This window comes from Dromaius novaehollandiae, chromosome 2 (assembly GCF_036370855.1).
Source record: "Dromaius novaehollandiae isolate bDroNov1 chromosome 2, bDroNov1.hap1, whole genome shotgun sequence".
NCBI lineage: Eukaryota > Metazoa > Chordata > Aves > Casuariiformes > Dromaiidae > Dromaius > Dromaius novaehollandiae.
In genome coordinates, this window is record NC_088099.1 from 57769910 (window position 1) to 57793660 (window position 23751).

General features: G+C 45.7%; 1 protein-coding gene across 9 annotated transcripts in view; it reads right to left on the minus strand.

Annotated features, from left to right (window-relative positions):
- Positions 1-13105: 13105 nt before the first annotated feature.
- Positions 13106-23751, minus strand: part of GLI3 (GLI family zinc finger 3) — a 217830-nt gene continuing 207184 nt past the window's right edge. For all 9 annotated transcript variants that reach the window (XM_026121398.2, XM_026121400.2, XM_064506607.1 and 6 more), the window contains 2 exons: positions 21529-21856; positions 13106-20353 (listed from right to left, as the gene is read on the minus strand). In XM_026121398.2, the coding sequence (XP_025977183.2) occupies positions 18063-20353; positions 21529-21856 (2619 nt within the window). In that variant the 3' untranslated portion in view covers positions 13106-18062. The remainder of the gene's footprint in view (positions 20354-21528; positions 21857-23751) is intronic.

Consider the following 23751-nt stretch of genomic DNA (forward strand, 5'->3'; position numbering starts at 1 on the left):
ATTAGATGTGGGACCAAAGGGCCAAGTCATGGTAAGGGCATTGCCAGCAAATGCCATGTAACTGCAGGAGAGCAGGGTGAATTGGCATAGTTAGTGTCAGCGTATTTCAGTGTGTCCTTCACTGTAGGACAGAAGGCAAGAAGCGTAATGTCGGAAAGGAAATGGCCTAAGAAAAATGCCTGTAAAAGGCACCGTGGGACATTACTCTGGTGCCAAGACTATGTTTTTTTTGAACCAGTGCAGGTACCTCTGTTCTTCTGTTTGCAGGCTGGAATTACTGCCTTCCTGCCTCCACTGCGATGTGCTGTGTGACCACATTACTTCACTTCTCCTGGCCTCCCTTTCCTTCCCATCTGTCCTTTTCAGACTTCAGTAAAGTGGTCCCATCTTCCTATTCCCACAGAGTCTCCGAGCACTGCTGAGCAAGCACACCACCTAATGCTAACGATGGTCATCGTCTGCAGCAGAGTTGTGCGTCTAAAACACTCTCGAATGCCATGGATGTTTGGGCATCTTCCAGTGGGACATTAGCTTTTTGCATCCTGTGCTATAACTCCTCATTGCTCAGCTCTGCACATGTCCTCTGCCTGGCCTAGCACTGAGCTGCATGTTGAAATAAAGGAGCATTTCCCATGCTACGTGTGTGTCAGTGACGCACAGAGAGAGGAAATGCAGCAGTTGCCAGAAGCACCACTGATATTACTTTATGTTGTTATGATGTTATGATGATGAGGAAACTAATGAAGCAAAAATGCTTTGAGCATGCAATGAGCCAGCTCCTCTGTCAAGGGATTACAGCTAAGGACTCTCAAGACCTCGTGTGCACCCATGACTGTAACCAGTGAGTAAGAGCATGAAGCATGCACACAAGGTAAATAAATGGTTAGAGAGAGCTGCTCCAAGTCAAATTCCTCCTCCTACTTTTTTTTCTTTTCCTTTCTCGCCATTGAAAGACATACAAAAGCACAAATGATGTCATGAGGCCATGCATTTGGCAAGTTTCTTGCTGCTTTGTCCCAGCACACAACAAGCCAGTTTTGTGACATTGTCCTTGCATTTGCTGGCAGCAGCGCACGCAGAAATTACAGCAGGGCCTGGCAATACAAAGCAGGCGCAGAGGAGAGATGGGGCTTTTCAGATCTACTGCAAAAGGTCCCACTCAGTGGCACCAAAAGCTAGCACAAAGGCCAAATGCCCAATTTCCAACACTGTGGTGTGGGTAGTTGAGTGGCAGAGAGAGGCGGGTGGAGTAGGGGGCTTATATTTTTGGTTAGCTCAGTCTCTGTATTTCTGTTTCCCTCCCTGAAACATCAGAAAAGTTAAAGTAAATTAATCAGCTTAAAAACAAACAAAAACTGGAGGGGGGAGGGGGGCGCAGGGATTGTACGTGTATGACATATATTTTGGAAATACCTGAGGAGCCAAAGTCCTCTGCAGATGATGTGGGAATTTAGGACTTTTTTGAATTAAGGACCTGGGTTCCTCAGCCTCCGCAGCACACTGATTAACAATTTTATGTCGGGATTTTTAAGAGATCCCCTTTCTCTAACTTCCGGATAGAAATGTGCTTTTAAATGTTGTGCCTTTAAACCTGCCAAAGGATCTGGTATCAAGGCAGCTCCGCTCTTTGCGCTTGGGTATTTCTGGGAAAGCTGGAGGCAGAGGTACGGAAAGGTATGTTCATTAAGTGCTACCACTTGCAGTTAAGGGAACAAGCGCACTTCTGCTCTTTCGCCCTGTTACAAGAAGTTCACTGAGATGAACAAAAAGGTTAAGGGTGGATCATAAGAAACCAACCTGGTAATTGTATTACCCAAGCTGGGGGGTGACTTGTTGCAGGTATGAGGCACATCTGTGAGCATGAAGGCCAATTTCTGTTCCCTCTTCCACGCCCCTCCGCAAAGCCATGCCTTTCTCCTCATCCATTTACATGCTGCCTGCGGGACTTGTGTGGTCGATCCTAACAGCACAATTTGGCCTGCTCTGTATGATCAGAACAAGCTGCTTCCCAGCTCCCTTGCCAGAGGTGCAAGCACATGTGGTGGGATCCACTGGGAGCCCATGGTCTCATGCCCTGGGCTGGACTGGTGCAGACGCTTATTAATATAAGTAGAAGAAGGGATTAGGTGGGGAGAAAATCACAGCTCGCTCTCGCCAACAAGGCCCAGCTCTGCTGAGGTGGAAAGGCCACCCCGTGCTGCTGGCTCATCGCCATGCATCGCTCTGGTCCTTCCACACCTTTTCTGCGCCAGCTACTCCAGGATTTTTCTTTCCTGCAAAGAGCTGAGGGTCAGCCCCCTGCAGCTCAGCCCCCTATAGCACCTGGGCTGTGCATGTGCCTCATGCCAGAGCGAACAGCCCCTATGAATTTGCTCTGAGACGTAGCCTGTTGTGTCTTGTTTTCAGCAGTTTGGCCAGGAAGCTTGCAACTTTCCTGAAGGAGATGAGGGGTGACAGCTGAAACCGCAGGTCTGCTTCCTCTACCTAGAAATACATCCACAAATGTTTCACCATTTTGATACACCTGAAAGGGAGAACTAAAATACAGCTCTGGGCTCGCAGTGCACTGCAAGCCAAGAAGGCATGTAGGCACTCTCTCTTTAAGAATTGATTTCCTAAGTGAACTGTCAACTCCCGGTGGCTATAAAAATCTGCAAACAATTTCTAGTCACTGAACAAAGCAAATCTTTGTACTGTGTTGTAATAGCCCATTATTAAATAAAGGCTCCTTTGTTATACTATAAGAAATAGTGTGTACTCCACTGCTCTTCATAATATGCCTCAGTGTGACTTTACAATGCATATAAAAATCATATTTCATGTCCCATGAAAAGATGACATAGTGGGTTATTTTAATTTTGGTAGGAAAAGCACAGGGTGAAGTAAACATCACAGCAGAGCTCTGATTTGAACTTGATTATTGATACATTTGATTCATGATCACATGAGTGGGTCTCAGAGACTGAACTTTCTCTCATTTGCAATAGGCTAAATGAGAAACAACATGGGCGAGATTAGTGGGCAGGAGAGTGAGGGAAAACTTAGCAGCTGCAATTTCTATGAGCTATGTTACTTACTGTGCTGTCTTTCTGCAATTCCGGGTTTAAATGGGTCCAAATAGGAATCAAAGGGTGTTATGCTAGTGTTTTCCCATCCAGAAAAGCAAGTGTGCTTCCAAATCCCTCCCATCTTTCTTTTGTGGTACACCCGGCAACCTCCCAGTAAAATACCATTTTTGGCCCCCCAGGGAAGCCTGAGCCCTGGTCCCCTGCCCAGTATCTGCTGGTGCTGCGTGTCATCCACCGCTGGCTAGGAGCCCTCCACCTGGCAGAGAGGGGCAGGAGGAGCAGAGAGATCCCGTGGGTCACACGTTTTCCCACACACAGACATTGACAAGTGTGCTCCCCAAAAACCAGTGCCAGGCCAGCACCGGCAGTGGTGAGCCATGAGTGCGGTGCTGACCCCATCGCGGCGTGCTTGTGGGGGGCAGCGCCAGGGCGCCAACGCGGCGGCTCCGTCTGTGGCTGCTGGCTGAGGCTGACTGCCCCCATCCGCATCCATAGCTGATAAACCTTATACAGACAGCGCACAGTGCCTTCCGCTGGGCTTTGGGGCTGCGTTACCTGCCTCCGAGCCCACACTGCCAGATGCGCCAGAGCATGGGGGCGACCAGAGCCACTCCTCGAGGCTTTGGGTGCACCACACGGTACGTTTTCCAGCCTCTCTGTCATTTCCGTGGCCCTCTTTTAAGCTCTCGGCATTGCATTTCACATGGAGTTTTCCTCTGCATTTTACTGAGACGCATCTTCTCAGACTGTGAACTTCTAACCAAGCCGTTCAGATCTTCATGTTAGGCTATATCCACCCTTAATTTTTCCATTACATTTTTTTGCATGGGCTTTACAATGAGCAACCAAGACTGCAATTTATTGGGTTCTGCTCTCTTTCCTTTCCCACCATTATACTATAGGGGTCGGGTAAATTCACCTCAGTGCTGGGGACCTAGGCTTACACAGAACCAAGATCACCCAAGCTGGTCTGCCATGGGCCCCAGGGTCCATGCCTGCCTTCTGCACTGGGGCCTGTGGAGCGGCTTTTTTAATTTTGGTGTGCCAGCGATGTTTCTGCCTCAGCTGGGAGACGCAGCAGCTGAGGGGGTGCAGGGAAGGCTGGGCAGAAGGTTTCCTCCAGCTCTGCTCACATTCAGCTCTTAACTAGGCTGTAAACAGGGCTTTTATGATAAGTGTCCAACAGAGATCAGACTGAGACTGCTAACTCATTTCATGTGGGTGATTCATATGCCAGCTAATAATAGCAACTGCTGGCCATGCAGCACAATAACTGACCGTGAAAAACTCCACACTTCTTCAGGCTGGAGGCCCATCAGTTTTCACAAGCTGAATTGACTGTGGCTGGTGGCTTTACTTCAGGGGGAGCGTTGCGAGGCTCAGCGAGAGGCTGCAGCATTTTTGGGAGCGGTACTCCTCCTCTGGCGACGAGCTGCCTGCACTGGTGGCAATGCCACCAATGTGCTGGGTTGGGCACGAGTGGGAAGCTGATGGCTCCTCACGCTACTTTACATAAGGCAGTTGCTATTAGTTACCTCATACGCTGGCCAGCTTCCAGGCCAGGTAATTACACACAGCCTAACACCCCCAATAGGCTGAGGGAGAAATTATGTTTTTCCTTACTTGCCACCCCAAATTGCTGTTCAGAGCATCTACAAACCATTATATAACTGCCAAAGTCCTCTCAGTGGCAACGTCATTGCTACTCCTACATCTATGAGGTAGCAGCAGGCTTGCTGGTGGTGCTTCATTCATTCGTTTGGGTGCTCCTGGATGCAAGGGGTGAAGGTAACGCAAAATACAGATCATTCTCCATTGCCAACCTCCTGCACCACCCAGGCCTGTGCTCTTTGGCCTGCCTGGTTTACTTGGAGTGATTTTTGAACATACCTAAAGGAAGGCAGGGAGGTGTTGGCAAAGGCTGGTGATGGCTCATGTGGCCAAAGCACTAGTGCATGCTGCCTGTGCCTCACCTGGGTATAGACTAGGAGCAGGGCTGGGGAGCAGGGAGACAAGCACTTCACTAATCTTGATTATAACCCCAGTCAGTTGCTAAAGAAAGATCTCGCTTTTCTGCTGCCAGGGAGGGTGGGGACAGCACTTCATGGCAGCGCCTGCCCAGCGGGACCGCGACTTCTGGAGCCAGGAAGAGCCACTCGCCTCCGCTCTGCGGGCAGGACTTGGCTGTACGGTAAACCTGTCCTCCCACAGAGTGGCAGCACTGAACCGCTCATAGCGTCCCGACACCCGGCTCAAGCATGGCTCTTTCTCTGCTCCTTCGGATTCATGAGTTTTACCTAGCCAAGGAGTTTGACCCGGGGCAGAACAAGCCTTTAGGAGCAAAGGAAGCTGCAAGCAGGGTGATGAGCTGAGGTGCACCAAAATAAATGTGTGTTTAACTCGCTGGCCAGGTTACCTCCCCATGACCGGGAATGACTGCTAAAGCACCCTGCTGTGGCTGGTGCACGTGGCTCACGGTGGCCATCTCTGCTGGGTTAGGGCCGGAGAGCAGGAGCTGGGCTGAGATGGGAGGGATGCAGCAGAGACCCTTCTCTGGGGCGGTAGGGTGGTGTTATGGATGCAATGAGTTTTGGGTAGCTGCAGGGCTGAGGCACAGGCAGCCGGGGAGGGGGCAGCAGAAGGACGTGTATGAGGAGATGACACAGCCTTGGAGGACGACCACACATCTAGGGGGGGATAGGACCACTCCTGATCCTTTGAAGGTGAGCACGAAATATTGGAACAGGATTAACTCAAGATAGAAAGGCAATATATGGTGAAGCTGGGGAGTTATGTGTGTAAAGCAGCAAAATTCGGCAGCACAGCCAGCATTACTCCACGGCACCAGCCAGGCCCCCGTCCCACGTCACACCTGAGCCCCCGCTCTCGGTGGGGTGACGGGGATGACCAAGCCAGGCCTTGCTGCGGGTGCAGAGGCAAAGCAGCCCCCTCCCCTTGCCTGTCCCAAACCCGCCCTTGCCTGTCCCAAACCCGCAGCCGACATCAGGGCCGCGTGCCAAGCCGTGACTGCCCCAGCGAAACCTCCTCCAGACCAGCCCTTCCTGGCCGTAAATCAAGTTACTCCCTGAAAAGCTTCCAGCGTAGTTCATGGGCACAGCAGATGGCCCAGACAGAGGAGACTGCACAGGGAGTGTTTTCCTCGCCAGGCGCTGGATGGAACCTCTGCCCCCTTCACCCTCACTGCCCAGGTCCAGCCCTGTCTTCCCAGCAGTCGGGGCCATGGGATGCACTGTGCCGGCACCCACGTGCCCCTGGGGGGGTTTCTGGGACTGCCTGGAAGGTGTCTGGGGCTGCTTGTTCATCCTTTCAGTTTTGTCATTTGTTTTCTATTCAGGGAGGTTTCCCTTTCGCTCCTCTTCAGAAGGAAACTGGAGCCTAGTCTGGGGAGAAACCTGGGAGAAGGGTGGCCCCGGTGAGCTCACTGCCCAGCCAAAGATCTAAAAAGCCTGAGCCCAGGTCCGGCTACATGGGACAGACAAGTCACTTGCTTCCTGCACATGCAACGCATCTCAAATTGTTCTTTTTTGGAGTGCTCTGACAATGCATAAATTACTAAATAGTCACTGGGCCAAGGGGAAAAAGCTGGCTCTGGGCACTGGTTGCCAGAGCACTGAGGACATAGCTTCAGCTTGCAAGGAGAGCCCTGATTTGAAACTGGGTTGCTGAATGTGACCCATTTTTGCTGAATGCACTCCAGTGGCTCTAGGATGACTAAATGCCGTCCTTTTTGTTTGTTTGTTTGTTTCCCCTTTTAAACCTGATATTTTGATTGCAGTGGCATTTATGAGTAAAAAGGCTTTAATCAAATATTATGACTAGCAAACACACCACAGTAGCATCAGTGAATTCCCCAAAATGCTAATTCTAGGGGACATTGCGAACGGCCTGTGGATTTTTGAAGCTCTCCCATTTTTAAGTGCAAGACAAGGTCATCTTCAGTCTTTGCTGACTTCCACCCTCCCATTTGTGCCTCTTTTGAAAGGAAGAGTTGCTTCCAAAACTGAAGGGAAACTCTGAAGTTTTCAGGACAGTGTTGACATAAAACTTATCACCTAGCGTAGAACCAGAGGGAAAGATAGTAGAGAACATGTCACTCTGCAGCCTTGTCTCTTTAAGGAAAATACTTTGTTGATAACATTCACAAAAAAAAATAAAAAAAAGAACAAGTTTATCAGTGCACATATTTAAGTGGATAAATCAAGACTGTTACTGGTTATCTTGGGACAGTAGATACCATTTGTGACTGGTAGCTCCTACACAATGAAAAGCTCAAGGAGAAGTTCAAGTAATTTCCAGGGCTTTCTGGAAAATGAGGTCCTTTGCATTGGTGCTTCTAATTGAAGCCTGGCAGAGACAGTTTGCACACAAACAGCCTAAATTAAGAGATGTGATTATGGTAGATCTGATTTTGGAGCAGGAGACACTCAGACATGACTGGTGTTTCAAATGAGGGATGCAAACATCTCAATCAAAGATCCCAGTCAAAGTGGACACCTTGGACCTTGAAAGAGGCCCTGGCTTGGACATCAGCAGAGACGTTCCCAGTCAGAGGAAGTTTCCCTACGACATTTTGCTGGCTGATGCTCCAGCCCTGTCTTTCTCTGCCGATGCTCGTGCTGAGCTGGAGCCAGGCCTTTTATTGCTCTCCAGCCCAAGCAGAGCTCAGAGGAAGAGCTACTTCAAACTCCAGCTCTTTAAGCACATGAAGGTAAATCAGAACTGCTGCACTGGTTGAAGATTACGTGCCATTGAGCTGAACAAGACATTGCTGGTTCCCTAATTGTGTGTTTAGTCTTTCCACAGCTTCAAGCATTTTAGCTGCTTCTGTAATTTGGAGCAAACAGCAGCAATCTCCAAGGGACCAGCTGATGAGAGAAAAACAATGTGCAATATTTTTTTCCCTGTGTCCCAGCCCAGCCTTGAGAACAGGAGGAAAGGGTAGCAAGAGAAATCCAAGACAGGAAAAGAAGCGAATGTGGGCAAGGTGTAGGAGCTGTGCCACTGAATTTGCTCTTACTGTGCCAGGTGATCTGCAGCTAGCAGTCTACAGCAAGGCTGAGTGATGTGTGCAGGATGGAGAAACCGAGCTGTAAGCTTTAAAATGACATGAATGACCGGAATTTAGAAATAAAACAAGAGCACGTTTACCAGTACTGGTGCTCAAAGGAGAGAGCTTCATGGCTGGATCAGCAACAGGAGTCTGTCTGCTCCAACGGCGATGCTAAGAGGAGAGAGCAGTCCTGGGAGCCCGGCCATGCTGCTTCTCCTAGGGTAACTGGAAAGGAGACCGTGGCATCTCCTGCTGCTGGGTGGAAACTGGCCATGATCCCCACACATGCTGCAACATGCACTGCCACATTCTGTGACCATGACAACCTGCATCTTCTGCTGCTTCATCCCACAGCCTCACTGCAGGCTCCTGCACAGACAAGCAGTGCTGCCATCCTTCCTTCCTGCTGATGCTGTGCTGATGCAGGAGCCACAGTGCTGGTGAGGAGGCCAAAATTTGCAGCCTAATGAAAAAGGCTCTTGGGGTCAGAACAAGAAACCAGGATGTGCTCCTTGATCTGATCTTCTCTGGCCCTTGTACCTTGACTGCGTTGCCAGTTTTGTCATGTCTCCATGAATACAGCTTGGCAAATGTGCCGCGTGGGTTTGAACCTTCTCGCCTTGGCTGCTTTCATTGTCAATGGATCCTTGCACCATTGCATTCTTGCTTTAAAAGAAGGTCGCACAAACTCTGCCATATTTGTTGCCAAAGTGCAATACATGTGTGTAAAACAGCACAGCACAGCTCACCATAACACCATGGCATGACCCACCATACCACCACAGGTACACTGCTTCCAGCCTGGGCAAGCAAAAGCTGATGTGCAGCCACATCTTTTTGGAGTTGCCGAGAGGTGCCTATTCACAGCTGAGCTCCACAGCTAGGAGAAGTTGACTGAAAGCAGTGTCCACCAGGTTACCTATAAGGCAAAGTGAGCAGCAATGCCAAGAATGTGACATATCTGCCCTTTCCCAGCAGCAGGCTTTTAGGCAGCTAGAGTATTAGGCCGGCGAAAACACTGCCATGGCCCTTCGGCACTGTGAGATGTGCTGTAGGCCTTCGAAGCAAAACTGCCTCAAGGTAAGGTAGGCAAATCAACATTTTCCTGTGCCCAGGGGGCCTGGACCTAGACTAGGCCCTCATTAAATGTTTCTGTGCATCCAGGTCTGAGCAAGTCTCTGCTCCAGTTTCCCACCAGTCTCCCACCACTCACACAGGGATCGTGGGCCAAGCTGCACTGGGGCTCTGAGGATAGTGGAGGATGCTCAGGTACAGCATGAAAGGGGTCAGTTAGCTCTGCTAATTAGAGATACTATTTCTATCCCTGGCCTTTTCTCAGCTTATATGCATCTGGGCCTCTTTTTGATTATTATAGAGCTTTCCACCCTCTTATTTTTTCACTTCTCTGCTCTGTCTTCCAGATTTTGCCACTGTTCTATGTTGCCGTCCAAGTTATTTGTCTCTTCTGCCTTGCTCCGGTCGTGGAAACAGTAGTAATGTTTTTCTGTAGCACAGAGTGGCTCAGAGACAGCCTCACAGACCTGACAGCAATCCTAGTGCTGCTGGCAAAGGCTGGAGCAACTCAGAGAGCCCTGGGAAACTATCTTGTTTATGGTTTACTGCCATCTGATCTACCCACTGCTTCTCCCTCCCGCCTGGGCCCAACTGCACCATAGCTGTACTTGGCCTTGTAAAGCAAGGCAGAGAAATAAAGTCTAGCCCTCTTTTTCTCTGCTTTCCTATCCCAGCTGCCCCATGCATGTATGCGAAAGGAAGCGTGACTCACGCATGCCTCCCACCCATGAGTAACAGTTTTGGTCTATCACGTCTCAGCGATCCACCGCAATTTGGAGGCAAGGCTGCTGCATCCCCCGCGAGGCATGAAAGAGGTCACTCCTTCCCCGGGACACAGTGAAACGGGGGACCATGCCTCGTGAGGCACAGCAGCTGTGCAGCGCCCCTTTGTCCAGCCCTTTAGACATAGGGATTTTACCCCAAGCAGCATGCGATGGGTGCAAGGATATAACTGCGGGGAGGATATTTTGAGGCTGAATAGTGCGGTATGCATGCTGGGCGGCACTGGGTGCATGGGTGCCCTGCAGCACGCGTACCCATTAAATGCCCGTATTGGTTCTTCCTTCTGCCCTGCCCCAACCCACTCCTTTTTGCCTGGGAAATCCACTGGAACAGTTTAAATCAGAGAGGAAAAATGGGAAGAGACAGTGGGAACAAAAGCAGTTGAAACATAAACTGATTATGTGCTTCTCTTGGTGGAAAGAGGACCAGGTTATTAAATAGCAGGCAATTTTAGCATGAGTTATTATTATTATTTGTTTGTCCTGGGAAGCGATGCCTAGAGGCTCCCACTGCACTAATCATGTAACAAAGCTCTGTCCCTGACACAAATAGCTTGTGTTTCAGCGTGCAGAGAACACGCAGTCTTCTTCCCAAAAGCCCCCATTTAAAAACTGTATGAAGACTGCACAGTCAAGCCCACAAAAATTGAGAATGGAAAAAAACTACATTGGCCTGCTCTACAATGCCGTTCCTTGCACATAGGCATCTTGATAACCTCATTACCACCTTATCCCATGCTATTATTTCCTCTTCCCGTGTGACTGCCCTGTTTCATTCACTACCTTGCCCAATCTGGTCTCAGTTATTTGTACTAGCATTATTAGCGATTTTGCCCTTGTATTTGGTGTCTGGGTGTATTAATTTCACATAATCTTTTGAGGAAAGTAATTTTTTTTCTGGATACATTATTCCGCACTATACATAACTGTCGTATTTTTCAGGCTTTGCAAGCAGTTAACTTGGGCACAGGTCCTTCTGAAGTAAGAAATTAATTTAATTAATTTAGTTAATTAATTTACAGGTTTGGCACTGAGGTGCAGACTAACTGAAGGTCAACAGCATCTACTAATTTTGGACTTGATTTTTATCACGTCAAATCACAGCTCCACCTGCCACTGGCTGCAGCTTTCTGCATGCAGCTCACTTGTCAGCCAGAGCCCAAGTCAGGCTGGGTGTGCAGAAAAATGTTGTCTGCCCCGTACTCCTTTCAGAGGTGAGGTGGCTTTCACCTTGGAAAAGCCTTGTGGTTGGGGTGCCTGACCTTGCATCATCTGGCTGAGAAAGGGCTGCATCTCAGCAGTCAGTGTCTTCATCTGCACCTTCAACACAGCCAACAACTGGAGCAACAAACAGGTCAGGAGTCCCACAGGCATCTGCTGCTCTCTTGATACTCATCCTGATGTAGATTCAGCTTGTAGAGGAAATTCAGCTAAAAAATGAACATGTGAAGGGATGATTAAAGGTAGTGGCATGATTCAGCTGTGCAAGGAGCCTGAAGAGGGACTGGCAGTCAAGGTGCGTGGTCTCCCTCATTTGAGCAGGTTTGCAATGCTACTAACATTTATTTAGCATGATTCTCTGTGCGTGCACATGTGCCTGTGCATGTCTTTACTATCTTAGCCTTTAAGAGGCAAGCGACCCTCGTTTGCCACTGAGTGAGCCCATATTCATGAACATGGATGCTGTCTGCAAGGCCAGAGCACTGAAGCCTACTGCATGGGCTTTGATTTGAGCAGCCAGAGTAACTGATGGTTGTAGTCGGCTGCTCTTCCGTTTCTGGGCCAGCATGAGAAACGGATGAACGATGTTTCACAAATAGCTGCTGACAGCAAGGTAGTGGTAAGGCTCAGAAACACCATGTTCACCTCTAAACCCCTGACAGATGTGCTTTGTAGTCAGCACAGATCCTGCTACTGATACCTCTTATCCCCACAGGCCTGCTCGTTTCTGCACTGCTCCATTGTGTCCTTGTCTGAGACTTATCTCCATCACTGACTTCCTGCCCCAGTTCTACCCACTTTCGTAATGCAGCTCTGTGCTGCCAACAAGTCTTCCTTGCCTCCACGTCCTTGTCCCACATGCAGCCCCAAGGTCCTCCGCTTCCTCACCATTGAGGAAATGTCCTGGGCACGTTACACCTCTCCTCTGTCCTTTTTCACTGCCAATCTTTAAGCTCTAGACTAAACTACAAAAGCTTTATAATGGCTGAAGCGTGAACAAAACCCAAAGTTAACATGAACAAAAGAAAGGAAGGTCACCTCCTTGGGTCTTGGAAATAGTTGAACTTTTTTGCCAGTGGCAGAGGTAAGGCCAATCCTGAGCACCGAAAAGCTCAACAGAATGACCCAGCTGTTGTAGCATTACAAGAATTAAAAAAGTCTTTGAGAACAGCTGAATCACCTTAAAACTAAGCAGTACAACAACTTCTTCTGTAACATTTGCCATGACTAACTTGACATCACTTGCGCTGGATGCACACAATGTACAAGCCCATGTGACTGCTCAACATGAACACTCCTCAAGTTGGTCCAAAATCCCAGCTTTGAAGAAGCCTCCGTCTAATTCTTCTGAAGACCAGCCAGCCAGCCACCAGCATGGGCACATAGAGACTAACGCAGCTGGAGAAGCTTCTCTAATTCCCATGCTTCTTCCAGGGTGGCTGACCCTTTGCAAGAGACACCCAGCAAACAAGGTATGAGAACGCAGTCCCAGGTTACAGAACAGGCTCTAACACAGTCTGGCCTTGAGCTCTGAAATGACTTTTCTTGTGGCAGAGAGCTAAATATCATGGTACGGGACGTACCTCTTACATAAGGCCAGCATTCCCTTCTATAAATTTTATCTGTGTAACATTTCAGTTTCATCTATTACTGCATTCTGCACCCTCCACCCCCATTTTTTTCTTTAAAGGGAAGGTAGATGCCCTGTTTTGATTCGAAGTTCTTAAAATGTGAATGAAATGAAGCAATAGACTGGATAGAACAAACAGAAAAGCAAGCAAACATTAATGGACCCGATACATGGCCTGATTGCTACCAGGCTCTCCAGAGAAATTAAAAAAATAACTGCCTCCCCCAAGGAGATATTTTAAAAGCTGAAAGCTAAGAACTTAAGTACAAAGGCTTTTGTGTTTTTATTGACATTGTAAGAAACATTTTTTCTTTGTTACAAAAGAGCTAAGTGGTTCTGAAAGCAGAAGTACAGTTTATATGTACACAGTGCTACAGACCCTTCAGATCAACCTAAGGCTCAAGAAACATCAGATCATAACTGCAGCTTTATCAAATGAAGACCACTAAGGCCTGTTACAGCCAAACACTATTCCTACTGTACGTAAATGTATTTACACATTAAAAAAAAAGGATTACAAGCTTTATAAAAAAACTAAAAAAAGTGAAAAAAATGAACACGGTTTTATCTTACACATCTGCAGGACTGACAACAGTAACTTTTCAATAGAAGACATTCTATCAATTCAAGGACAATAACACGTGAATACCAGAGGTTTACAAGACGTTTGAGACACTATTAACAGTGGTATGTGCTATTAGCTGAAATGGTGAGTAGAACCTCATTGTGAAAAATCTGGCAATATATCTTGGTCCCTCTCTTTCACAGGATCAACACAAAATAAGGCACATACATTGTGAGAATATAAACACTGTTGTTCAGAAGGACAAGCCATTGTGTAACATGTGGATGAGCCAACTGCCCATTTCATCAAAAGAAAGGGAGGGATGCAATGGGCAGGAAGCAATGACTGCAAGCGAGCGAGCAAGCCAACATTTTAATGCACGTACCATTTGGGACCATCCTCCAAGGAGAGAAAAACATCATCTGCCATTTGGATGTGCTAGGCCATAGTACTTACCAGCAAACCCACTCTGGAAGCCTATCGACTTATCTGCAAAAATACCTTTCATCCATGCAGTTGTACCTTATAGATGAACCCTCATTAACAATTCCCACTTTGTGGGAAGTAAAAATGTCTGGAAAAAAATGCGTGCTTTATGCACATTGACCAAGGCACATGCACCCAAAGCCAACAGTAAAAGAACTGGAAGATTCCCCCCACTGCAAAGAGCCACTAGAAGAAAAGGTAGTTTAGACTGAGGCTGTGTCCACCTCAATGCTTTAAAAATACAAAAATCAGTTCAGCATTTTCTGGTAGTCTAGGGTGAGTGGTGGGCTTCCAACTGCTCTTGCAGTGCCAACTTATGTGCCAGATAAAGAAAAGCAAGTTTCAGCTGTGTAAGTGGAAAAGCAGTAGAGCAGTGCTAGTACACCTGTGTGTAATGTTGGCGGGACTTTCACCAGATTGGCATGTTTTAAGAAGGAGGTTGAGGAGTTAAAGCTTTTGTGCCATGCCCAGAGAGCCCAGTCTACCTCCTTCAAAAAAAAAAAAAAAAAAAAAAAAAAAAAAAAAGGTTGGACTACTGTGTACTGATACCTTCACAAGTACCAAAACAGGCTCTTCAACATAAAAGTATGAGAAGCTACTAAAAGCCAAAACATAACATGTTTACATGCAAAAAAACAGGCATACATGCTTAATGGCAAAAACGATCAATCATTTGCACAAACTCTGTAGGGACTTCATGGAGTCTTTGTTTCTTTCGCATCTCCAAATAAAAACTGGATGCCTTTTGGGAACATGCAGTTTAGGCCAAGACACATTGTTGGCCCAAGACAGGAGTGAGTGACAAAAGTCTGTCAAATCCAGGAAGGCAAATATGCCCTTCCAACAGTCTCTTTTAGCCTTCAGCAGTATGAATGCCTCCTTCTAAGCTCTGATGGGTCACATCTGTTAGTAGCTTCTCAGCTTCAAATAGATCAGTAAATACAATCACGAACTAGAAAATTGTTTAAAAGGTCTTTTTTTTATGTATTGGCTCTATAACAATAAAAGGCTTCTCTCCCAAAGCCATGACTACCAAAGGAGTCATAAGTCTCCCTGCTGAAATTGTTTACAAACATGTAATTGATGGCTTAATAAACAGCCAGCTATTGGTTACCGAGAACTATTTGAAATACAGCCAGCTGATGAGTGCGCAGCCTTTCCTAACACATACACCGGTGTTTCTGAGCAGGGGTGTGAGCTGTCTCACAGTGCTGCCAAGTAAAGCGTGACCATCTAAACACCCCCTCTAGCCCTCCCGCAGTGACCTGCTGGGCCTAAGGAGTTCCTCCTTTCCCAGGCAGCAGAGGAGAGACAGGGGTTGAGTACAGGCAGTGGGTCTTCACAGGGCTGCTGCAGTTATGAAAATCACCCATAAGCCTGTTATAGCCCTGATGTGGCACCTTTCTATCTCCCCATTTTGCATCTGGGTCCCCTCAGAGTTTTCTTTTGAACCCTTGGGGCTGCTAATGCATGAATTGCCTCTGCTCTACCTTCTTGTGAGAGCACACTGGGAGCCGGGCGGGCATCAGTGAGGTGCTGCAACTGCTCCACGAGGACATGAAAGTGGGAAGAGGTTTGCAGCCTAGATCAGCTTACAACTAGATTGCCTGGGGAACGGGGCCACTCTGCTGAGAGTGAGGGATGGTCTCCAGGCAATGGGAGCATGGCTGGAAGAGGCAAGTCTTAGCCATGTTGTAATAGAAAAAACCCAACCATCTGCCATTGCATGTTGTGCCCAATTCCCCACAAAGGCTAGAGACCACCACAGAAGTGTTGTCACATTTGGGAGGGAGGCTGGGAGGGGACCAGCAAAGAGCACAGGTCACAGAAGGGAGGGAATACCCGTGTGTAACACAAATCATGGAAGAAATGCTTGCTAAGGACATGGAGAAAGACAGGAGCAGGACAATGATAAAAGTTGCAGGATATTGAGAAAAGCCTTTTCTCTATTTGCATTTTGATTTCTGACACTCCAGCTCACAGTGTAGCTAGTGAAAATTATTTAATACATGCTGTAATAAGCCCAATTATGGTCCCAGCAATGGATTTCTGTGATGCTTTCATACCCATTTACATCTTCTTTCTCTGACTTTAACAGCTGTTGATAGAGCAATGTTATCAGATAGCTTCACTTGGGTTGTATGCTTGCACACTCCTCAAATGCAACGCCCCAAATCAGCTGGTATTTTACCTCTTTTTACAGTCAAAAAAAGAGAACACTACAGCCTTCTAGGCAGTAGAAATCGCCTGCTGGTATTATCGGTAATTCTTACTGGGCTAAAATGTATCTGTATGCCAAAATAAACCAAACTCCCCCTCCTCACCATATGGCCATGCTTACATTAGCTCCTTACAGATACCAAATCCGTAAGTGTAAGTGTCTGCACCATGTACATCCTGTCACAGTACTTTGATATTAGGACTTAGCTGAGAAGCCTGAGGCCTGGACTTGCATGCAGCTTCTAGGAATGGGTGAATTTAGCCCTTGGTCTTGGAAATGTTCTCCAGCCCCACCTGCATCCCCAGGAGTGCTGTGTGTTCAGGGGAGCAGACACAGAGCCAAATACAGGAAAAAAAAAAAAGTGCTGTAATAGCTAGATGCTACAGAGCAAGTTCTGTTCATCTATACCAAGCAATAACTTCACAAACATAACACGGTTAGTCACAATTCCTGCTAATGTAACTAAGCCTAGACATTGGCCCACTGATTTGCTTTGAAATCAAATGCAAACTGGTGTCACCAAGTTTGGGGAGGTCCTTTTGTCCTTGTTTTTTAAGTATTTCAATTATCTGCACCAGAAATATTTGCTGTTTAGCTTGTTTCTTTGCCATTTTTAATGGCAGTTTAAATCTTTTAATCTTGTAAAGCCTGGATACACTGGAAACACATTTATGATTACTGGATTGCTTGCAATCACTTTGATTTATTTGGCTGGTCTGAGAATGGAGCCATTCCTTTTTTTTTAACTGGTTTTACATGCCAACTCCATGATGCTTTTGAAGCTGTAAATGTGTTATGTTAATGGGCATTTATATACTTTAAAACATATAATCCATCTGCGAAGCTGTATGTGCTCGAAGGGGTGTACAAGCCAGTTCTGGCAAAGAAATTATTACTGTGAATGAGAACTAATGGCTCTGCAATTTACGTGTCTCAATAATTTGCATTTAAACAAACAAAAAAATCATTCCACAGTATGGAATACAGGAATTCCATTGTGTGAAATACTCCATGATGAGACCCTGATCCTATCTCCAAGAATGTGGTATGCAGTGAAGGAATTACAGACTACCCAAATCATCAAATATGCACATAATTGTGCTCTCCAGTCATTTAAAAAAAGAAGGCTGAAAAAATGGAATATCAAATTCTACAAAAATGTGAATTGTAATAAGTACATCTTTCTGGTCTCCCTTTCCTCTGAAATGAGTTAAACACACATACGACACAATTTTTGCATCATTACGCAAGGCAATGACATCTGTCTGTGTGTGCTTACAAAAACCTTAAACATTTGCTTCGCATCAAAGAGTTGATTGTTTTACATCTCTTATTTGTTTGAACTTCATATTTCTTGGGCCCCACCACTCTGAAACTATAGCCTAGGGGTACCATGGCAGTGCATTTCTAAATCAGTTGTCCACCTCAGTGCAATGCATCCAATGTATGAAGAGAGGATTTCTTCTATGTTCACTTCATTTTGTGCCAGGTTATTTTGTGCCTACAGGTTTAGGGGGAAAAATTGCAACAATTGTACAGGGTTGAATTTCTTTTGAGTAATAGAAAATTGCAAAGTCATTTCATCAGACCTTTCTTTAAAAAAAACCCAAAAAACCAAAACAAAAACATGCACTTCCCACGTTTACATTGTTTTACAATAAAAAAAAAGAAAAAAGAAGCATACAGACATTCAAAAAGGGAGCAAGAGAGAGAGAAGAGAGAGCAGGGGGGGAATGGGTGTAGCAATACTGATTCAAAACTGAAATGGAAGACAGTTTCTCCCTAGAACACTTTAGGGTTTTCAGAGTCCTTATTCCATAAAAGGAATATACTTGAAACACATCCCATTTAGGTGAGATGAGATTGCTAAAATACATACACAACTAAAAAATATGAGTCTTTTTTTCATCTGTTATCTCCTAAGCTTCTTTTTTTTTATCATGTCTATTGCATAACAGCAAGAAACTTGCTTTCTTCTGCAAGTGAGGTCAACAAAGAACTCATGTCCCCAATAGCCATGTTGGTTGTGCTTACGGGCATAGCTGGGAATGTAAGAGACGCTCGGGGAGTGGTGAGGCGTGAGGAATTGCGTGAGAGATTCTGAATGATACTCGGACTCAGGGCTCCTGAAGTTAAGCTGACATGGTCCCCATCATCTATGATAGCATCGAAATCAATCTGCACACCTTCTAGGCTGTTGCTGTCAATGCTGTCAACTGTGCTTGTCACTTGGTTAGCCCCCGGGGAAAGAAGCTCGGATGAGTTTGCAGTAGCAGTCCCCTGCAGCAGGCAGTTAGCTTCCGAAACGAAGAAAGAACCTGTTTTCATAGCTTGATGGCTAAAGCCTGTGGTTTGGTCATATAACTGACCAGAGTAATTCTGCGCATTAGAGCAGAACTGCTGTGATTGACCTTGCATCTCCATCTTAATGGTGTTTACCCTGTACGTCTGGTTGTCATCACTTATATGTCCTTGCTGTTGTGCCAGGTTGTTTCTCAACACATTTTGCCGTCTGTTGCCACTGTAATTAGCACATGGCTGGTAACCTTTGGCCACCAACAAACCTGACGGCTGGCTACCAATGTTGTGAGACACCGGTGGACAGCTCTGTGGCCCTTGATACAGACTGCTTTGTGAGGTAGCACTAATCTGCCCTAATATCATATGACTGGATTGATTGACTCCCTGGTAATGAATGCCGTCCCCGACTGGTTGATTTTGCAAATATTCTTGTTCTATCATATTCCCGTTCTGCATCCCATTTGCCATGCTGGTGGCTTCATTGCTGGATGCCATGGGATGACCAAAATTTTGCTGGTTCCCATTCACTGGCATGTTGCTGTTTCTCAGCTTCTGCCCTTGAACTGCCATGCTACAGGAATTGTCCATTGCCCCAGAAACCATTGGTTGCCTGGTGATGCTTTCGCCGTAAGGCTTATTGGGCTGCATGCTGAAAGAATTACTGGTGCTGCTGCCAAGAACTGCATTTTGCTGTAAACTGTAGGAGCTGTTGTTTTCCATCAGGTTCTGATAGCCATTTTGCTGGGCCACGTTGCTTCTCTCCAGGTTCTGCTGCTGAACCATCATATTGTTATACAGTCCAAAGGCCCGAGTCTGCTGCGCTGCCGAGCGCTGACCACATTTCAGTTTTGAAGGAGATAAGTCAGAACTTCCTGAGCTTACTTCATTCCACTGAATTGGCAAGTCACTCTTGTTTGCCTCAGAGCCTGCCTGTTGATTGCTCGGTGGAGGGGCTTGGTCGAAGTTGCTGGGGTTGTTGTTTCCTAACACTGAGCCGTGATGTATTTTGTTGTTGTCTAGGACATTGTTCAACAAGTGGTCGCACATGCCCTGGTTCTGGGAATTCAAATACTGAACCACGTCATCTGGCAGGAGATCCTCATCATTCAAACTGCCACCTGCTTCCATTATAGCAGCCTCCAGGGCGACGTTCTCACTGATACTTGGAGGACAGGGGGAGCTGAAGCCACGGAAGACACCACCCTCAGAACGGGTGTAGTTCTGAAGAACAAAATTGCGCTTTTCCATGGATGGAGGCAAAGCAGGAGGGTTAAAGCTACTAAGACTGTTGAAACGCTGGACTCTAGGAACAGAGAGGTTGTCGGAGACCATTCTTACCGGATCACTGGCTCTCCTCGTCCCATTTCCTAGAGCATCGTGAGACAGAAAATGCCTCCTGCTGTAACCATTTGTCCCACCATCACTACATCTTCGAGGGGCATTTACTGGAGGCAATGGAGATACTCCAGACTCCCTGCAGTCACCCAAGAGTGCCATCCTTGTTTTGAGGCTCATCCTCTCCATGTTAGGCAGTGGAGTTGGTGGGGGTCCACCAGTAGCTGCTGCATATTTAGCTTTCAGCCTGTACTGCTGGGCTGGGGTGAGGCTGAGAAGACTTGGCAGGTCATCACACTGGCTTGCTTCACTGGAACGCCGGGAGGCATCTGTTGAGATGGGATCATAGGAGTCAGCAACACTCACGTTTTGAGGTCTTCCCTCCACCTGGGAGGCATTGCTGGACCTCCGGCTGGAAAAGCAAGGTGAGATTCCAGAGGACCTGCGGCTGCTCAAGTAGGCTGAACTGACTGTGCTAGTATTGCTGTCCCTCCTGTTCAGCATGTTTAACATGGTGATGTCCATACTTGAAAGTTCATTCCTGTTTGGTAGAATAGTCATGGATCCTCCTACAGTGCAGCTGCTGTTTGACTGGGTACCTGGAGGTAAAAATCATAGATGAACAAATAGACATTGTCCAGAAACTGCTATAGAAAGCACTCAGTAAAGAAGTAAGGGGTGTATATGGAAATGCCTATACCATCACAGGAAATCATAACAGCACCCCTTATTGAAAGAAGTAGGAATAAAAACTGTGTTCTTAGGTTAAAAGCTAATTTGGAGACTCAAGGGTTACATTTCAGCATGAATCTCACCACAGAATTTACAGGCCACAGCCACAAACTGTCATCAGGTGGTGTAGTCCTCTGGCCCTCAGTGCAGCTGTGCTGATTGATGTACCAGAAGAACACATTATAGGCAAAATACAATTGAACGGGCATTTGCATGGAATGGCAGAATAGACAAACTGGAGACTATTCAAAGTCATTTCTAAGACTTCTTGAAATATTCTTGAAATAATCTCTAACAACTGCAAAACATCCTTGCTGGTTTCCTTGTTTTGTTTTTTTAAGTAAATAGAAAACATTTCTTAATTTTACATAGCTTCTTTTGCTTGAATGTGTTTCAGAAAGCATATACAGCCACTGCTGGGTGGACAGCAGAATTCTACAGGTATACTGTAGGCGATGCAGGGGCAGAGGAGATATATATTTTGGCAATAAGCACCACCTTGTATAAAAATAGCTATGGATCTTCAGGGCTGAATATAACCTTGCTGCCATTCATAGATACCTGCATTTTGTAGCAGTAGTATCTGTACATACAGTCGCTTGCATGTGTGGAAACACAGATCATCATGAAGTTCATTTAAAAAGGCAGCCTAACATATCTATGCAAAGGGTGACTTGTTAAGGCCTCACCTGAAGGATTCCCATACAATGAAGTGATAGGTATTTAATTCATCTGCCTAAAAAGGAGACAAGATTCTGTCGATCTTGGGTCTAAACCTCTAGTTGTAGGGAATATTTCAATTATGAAATATTTGGATGCCCTGCTGGCCTCCACTGCTATAAAATATGGGATTATCAGACTTCTCTCAGTGTAGGTAGCAGGATTTGTAATGAGGGGATAAACAGTGCTCAGTTTAAGGACCATTGTGGCAGCTGCTGAATTTCATAATTTGCACTGCTCTTATGCAAGGGTTGCAGGAATGACCTAGCAACCAATGAGTTCAAGGACAAAAATGTTATCAGTCCCGTTATGCATATCTCACCATTTCCTATGAGAGGCGGCAAGGCTGGGGCTTTAGAAGGCGGAATGGGGTTCAGTCTTGGAAGCATTCCATTAACTTGTTTCAACCTTTCTAATTTGACTTGCTCCATCCATTTGGTCCCTGTCATATTCCTCCTGGCCTGTAAGCCAAATGCTGTGGTGGCTGTGGAAATGGTAGAGTCCATGATTGGGGTTTCATCGATGACACTGAGGTCTCCTACACTACCGCCACCGGTCAGAGTAAGCTCGATCCCATTGTTGGAATAGTTGCTGATGGGGGACTGTTCGCTGCTGCATGTAGACTGACCACCAGGGCTTGGCTGAGATGTCTATTGAAATGAAATAAGAAACAAAGGACTATTACAATTAAGCAAAAAATGCTAACAAAGTACCTGCAACAAATATGGATCTAAATGGAGCCAAAGAAAAACAAATATAAAGAAAAGTTTAGCTTTAAATGATGACAGTGATCATTCATTAAGAGGCTTTCTAGAATATTGATTTTAACTGCAACGAAAACCACCACAAACCTCAAGATTAAAACTCACTTTAGTATCTTGCTGATAGAGTACATTATATCTGTATCAGTCATTTATTTCAGTTATCCCCATAACTGCTTATATCACTTCATATAGTTTGTGAGCATGTATGTACAGATATCCATATTTTGGGTACATGCTGTTCCCAAGTGAAACTGCAGGTCAATAAACCAAATCAGAATCCAGCCATGTCACAAGGCCTTATTTCCAGTGCTAGGCTTGTAGCAAACAAGTAAACAAGATTCCAACAACATTGGAATTTGTTTCTTTTAATTAAACTTGTGTCTAAAGAATGTAAGTATTTTCCAGGCTTAAGGCTCATTGTTACAAGCAGTTGTTGGCCTGAAATGTTGGCATGTAATAGAATAAGGACAAAGCATCAATGCAAAAATACTGTATCATATTATCAGCATCCTGAAAGACCCTAGCAGCACAGTGTAACTTACATCATCTCTGCACTGACTCAGGAAGATGATGATCTACTGGCTCAAATCCTGTGTTTGACTAGAATTTAAGAAACCTTCTAAGTACACAGCACAGGCTGTTAATCTATGGTGATATAAACCTGCCACAATATCATCTCCTTTCTTAACAGACAGTGTTCCCAGGTGTCTATTTTTTTTGTAGCAGAATTCTTGATGTGGGGAAATACAGGCTTGATTTGTTTTTTATACTCATAGGGCTGTCATAAAACAATGCGGAAATTCCTTTAACAAACTGAAACTCAGATAGACTGACAGACAAACAGACAGCAAGACAGACAGAAGTCTCTGCAAGTAAAATCTTATTGTATATTGTATCAGTGTGATTACAAATCTATGGTCATCTGTGTGGCATGCAGTACCATTCTGCTCTCAAGAACAGTTTCATATAAATATTTTGCTTTTTGCATTCTTTTTGCATTCTTTTCCACCAGCCTGTGATCTTTATGCAAGTTCTTATTGATAAATGCTAACTAGAATTTCTGAGCTAGCAGTGGTGGCTCTCATTTTCAACATCAGTGAATGAAGATACAGATTCATGGCAGTACTGTAGCTTTGTATGTCCCTGAGGAGTACATTAAGGTGCAATAACTGTTATATTGTTTCTAACCAGAATGATGATACTCAGAGTTTATGAGGCCAGACTAAGTTGATCTCCCAATCTTGGCCATGGCAGATTTGGTGACAAGAATAGAAAGAACTCGCAGGGACGAGAGCTTGTGCTTGTGGACAATAGCTCCATGCCAGATGGAAGAAGGGTGCTAATGGTTAGAAGCCTGTTCTTGTAGCCACATGTCAAGATCACACTGAGGTAGGTTACAGAAGTAAGAATATTGTTATGGGAACATATATCTGCAGCTGTGCAACACAAAAATAAATGGTATCTCATCTAGAGGGGAAGATGCAGACACATCAGAAGACATTTTACGAATGTAAGCCAGATTTTGCACATGCCAAGTGTTACAAAATACTCGCAGCACACTACATTTGGGAATGAGTTTGATGGATTGCACATTACTAAATGAAAGAATGATTGGATAACAGGCAGAAGGCTAAAATAAAGACAGAAATAATGCTGCAATAAGAAAAACAGCAGACAAGTAAAAATTCCCTCACCTTATTACCCACTGTCCTTAGGAAGTTAGAACAAGACATTTAAGAGCATTAGACAGAAGAGACATTGGATTAGTTGAAAAACAGTAA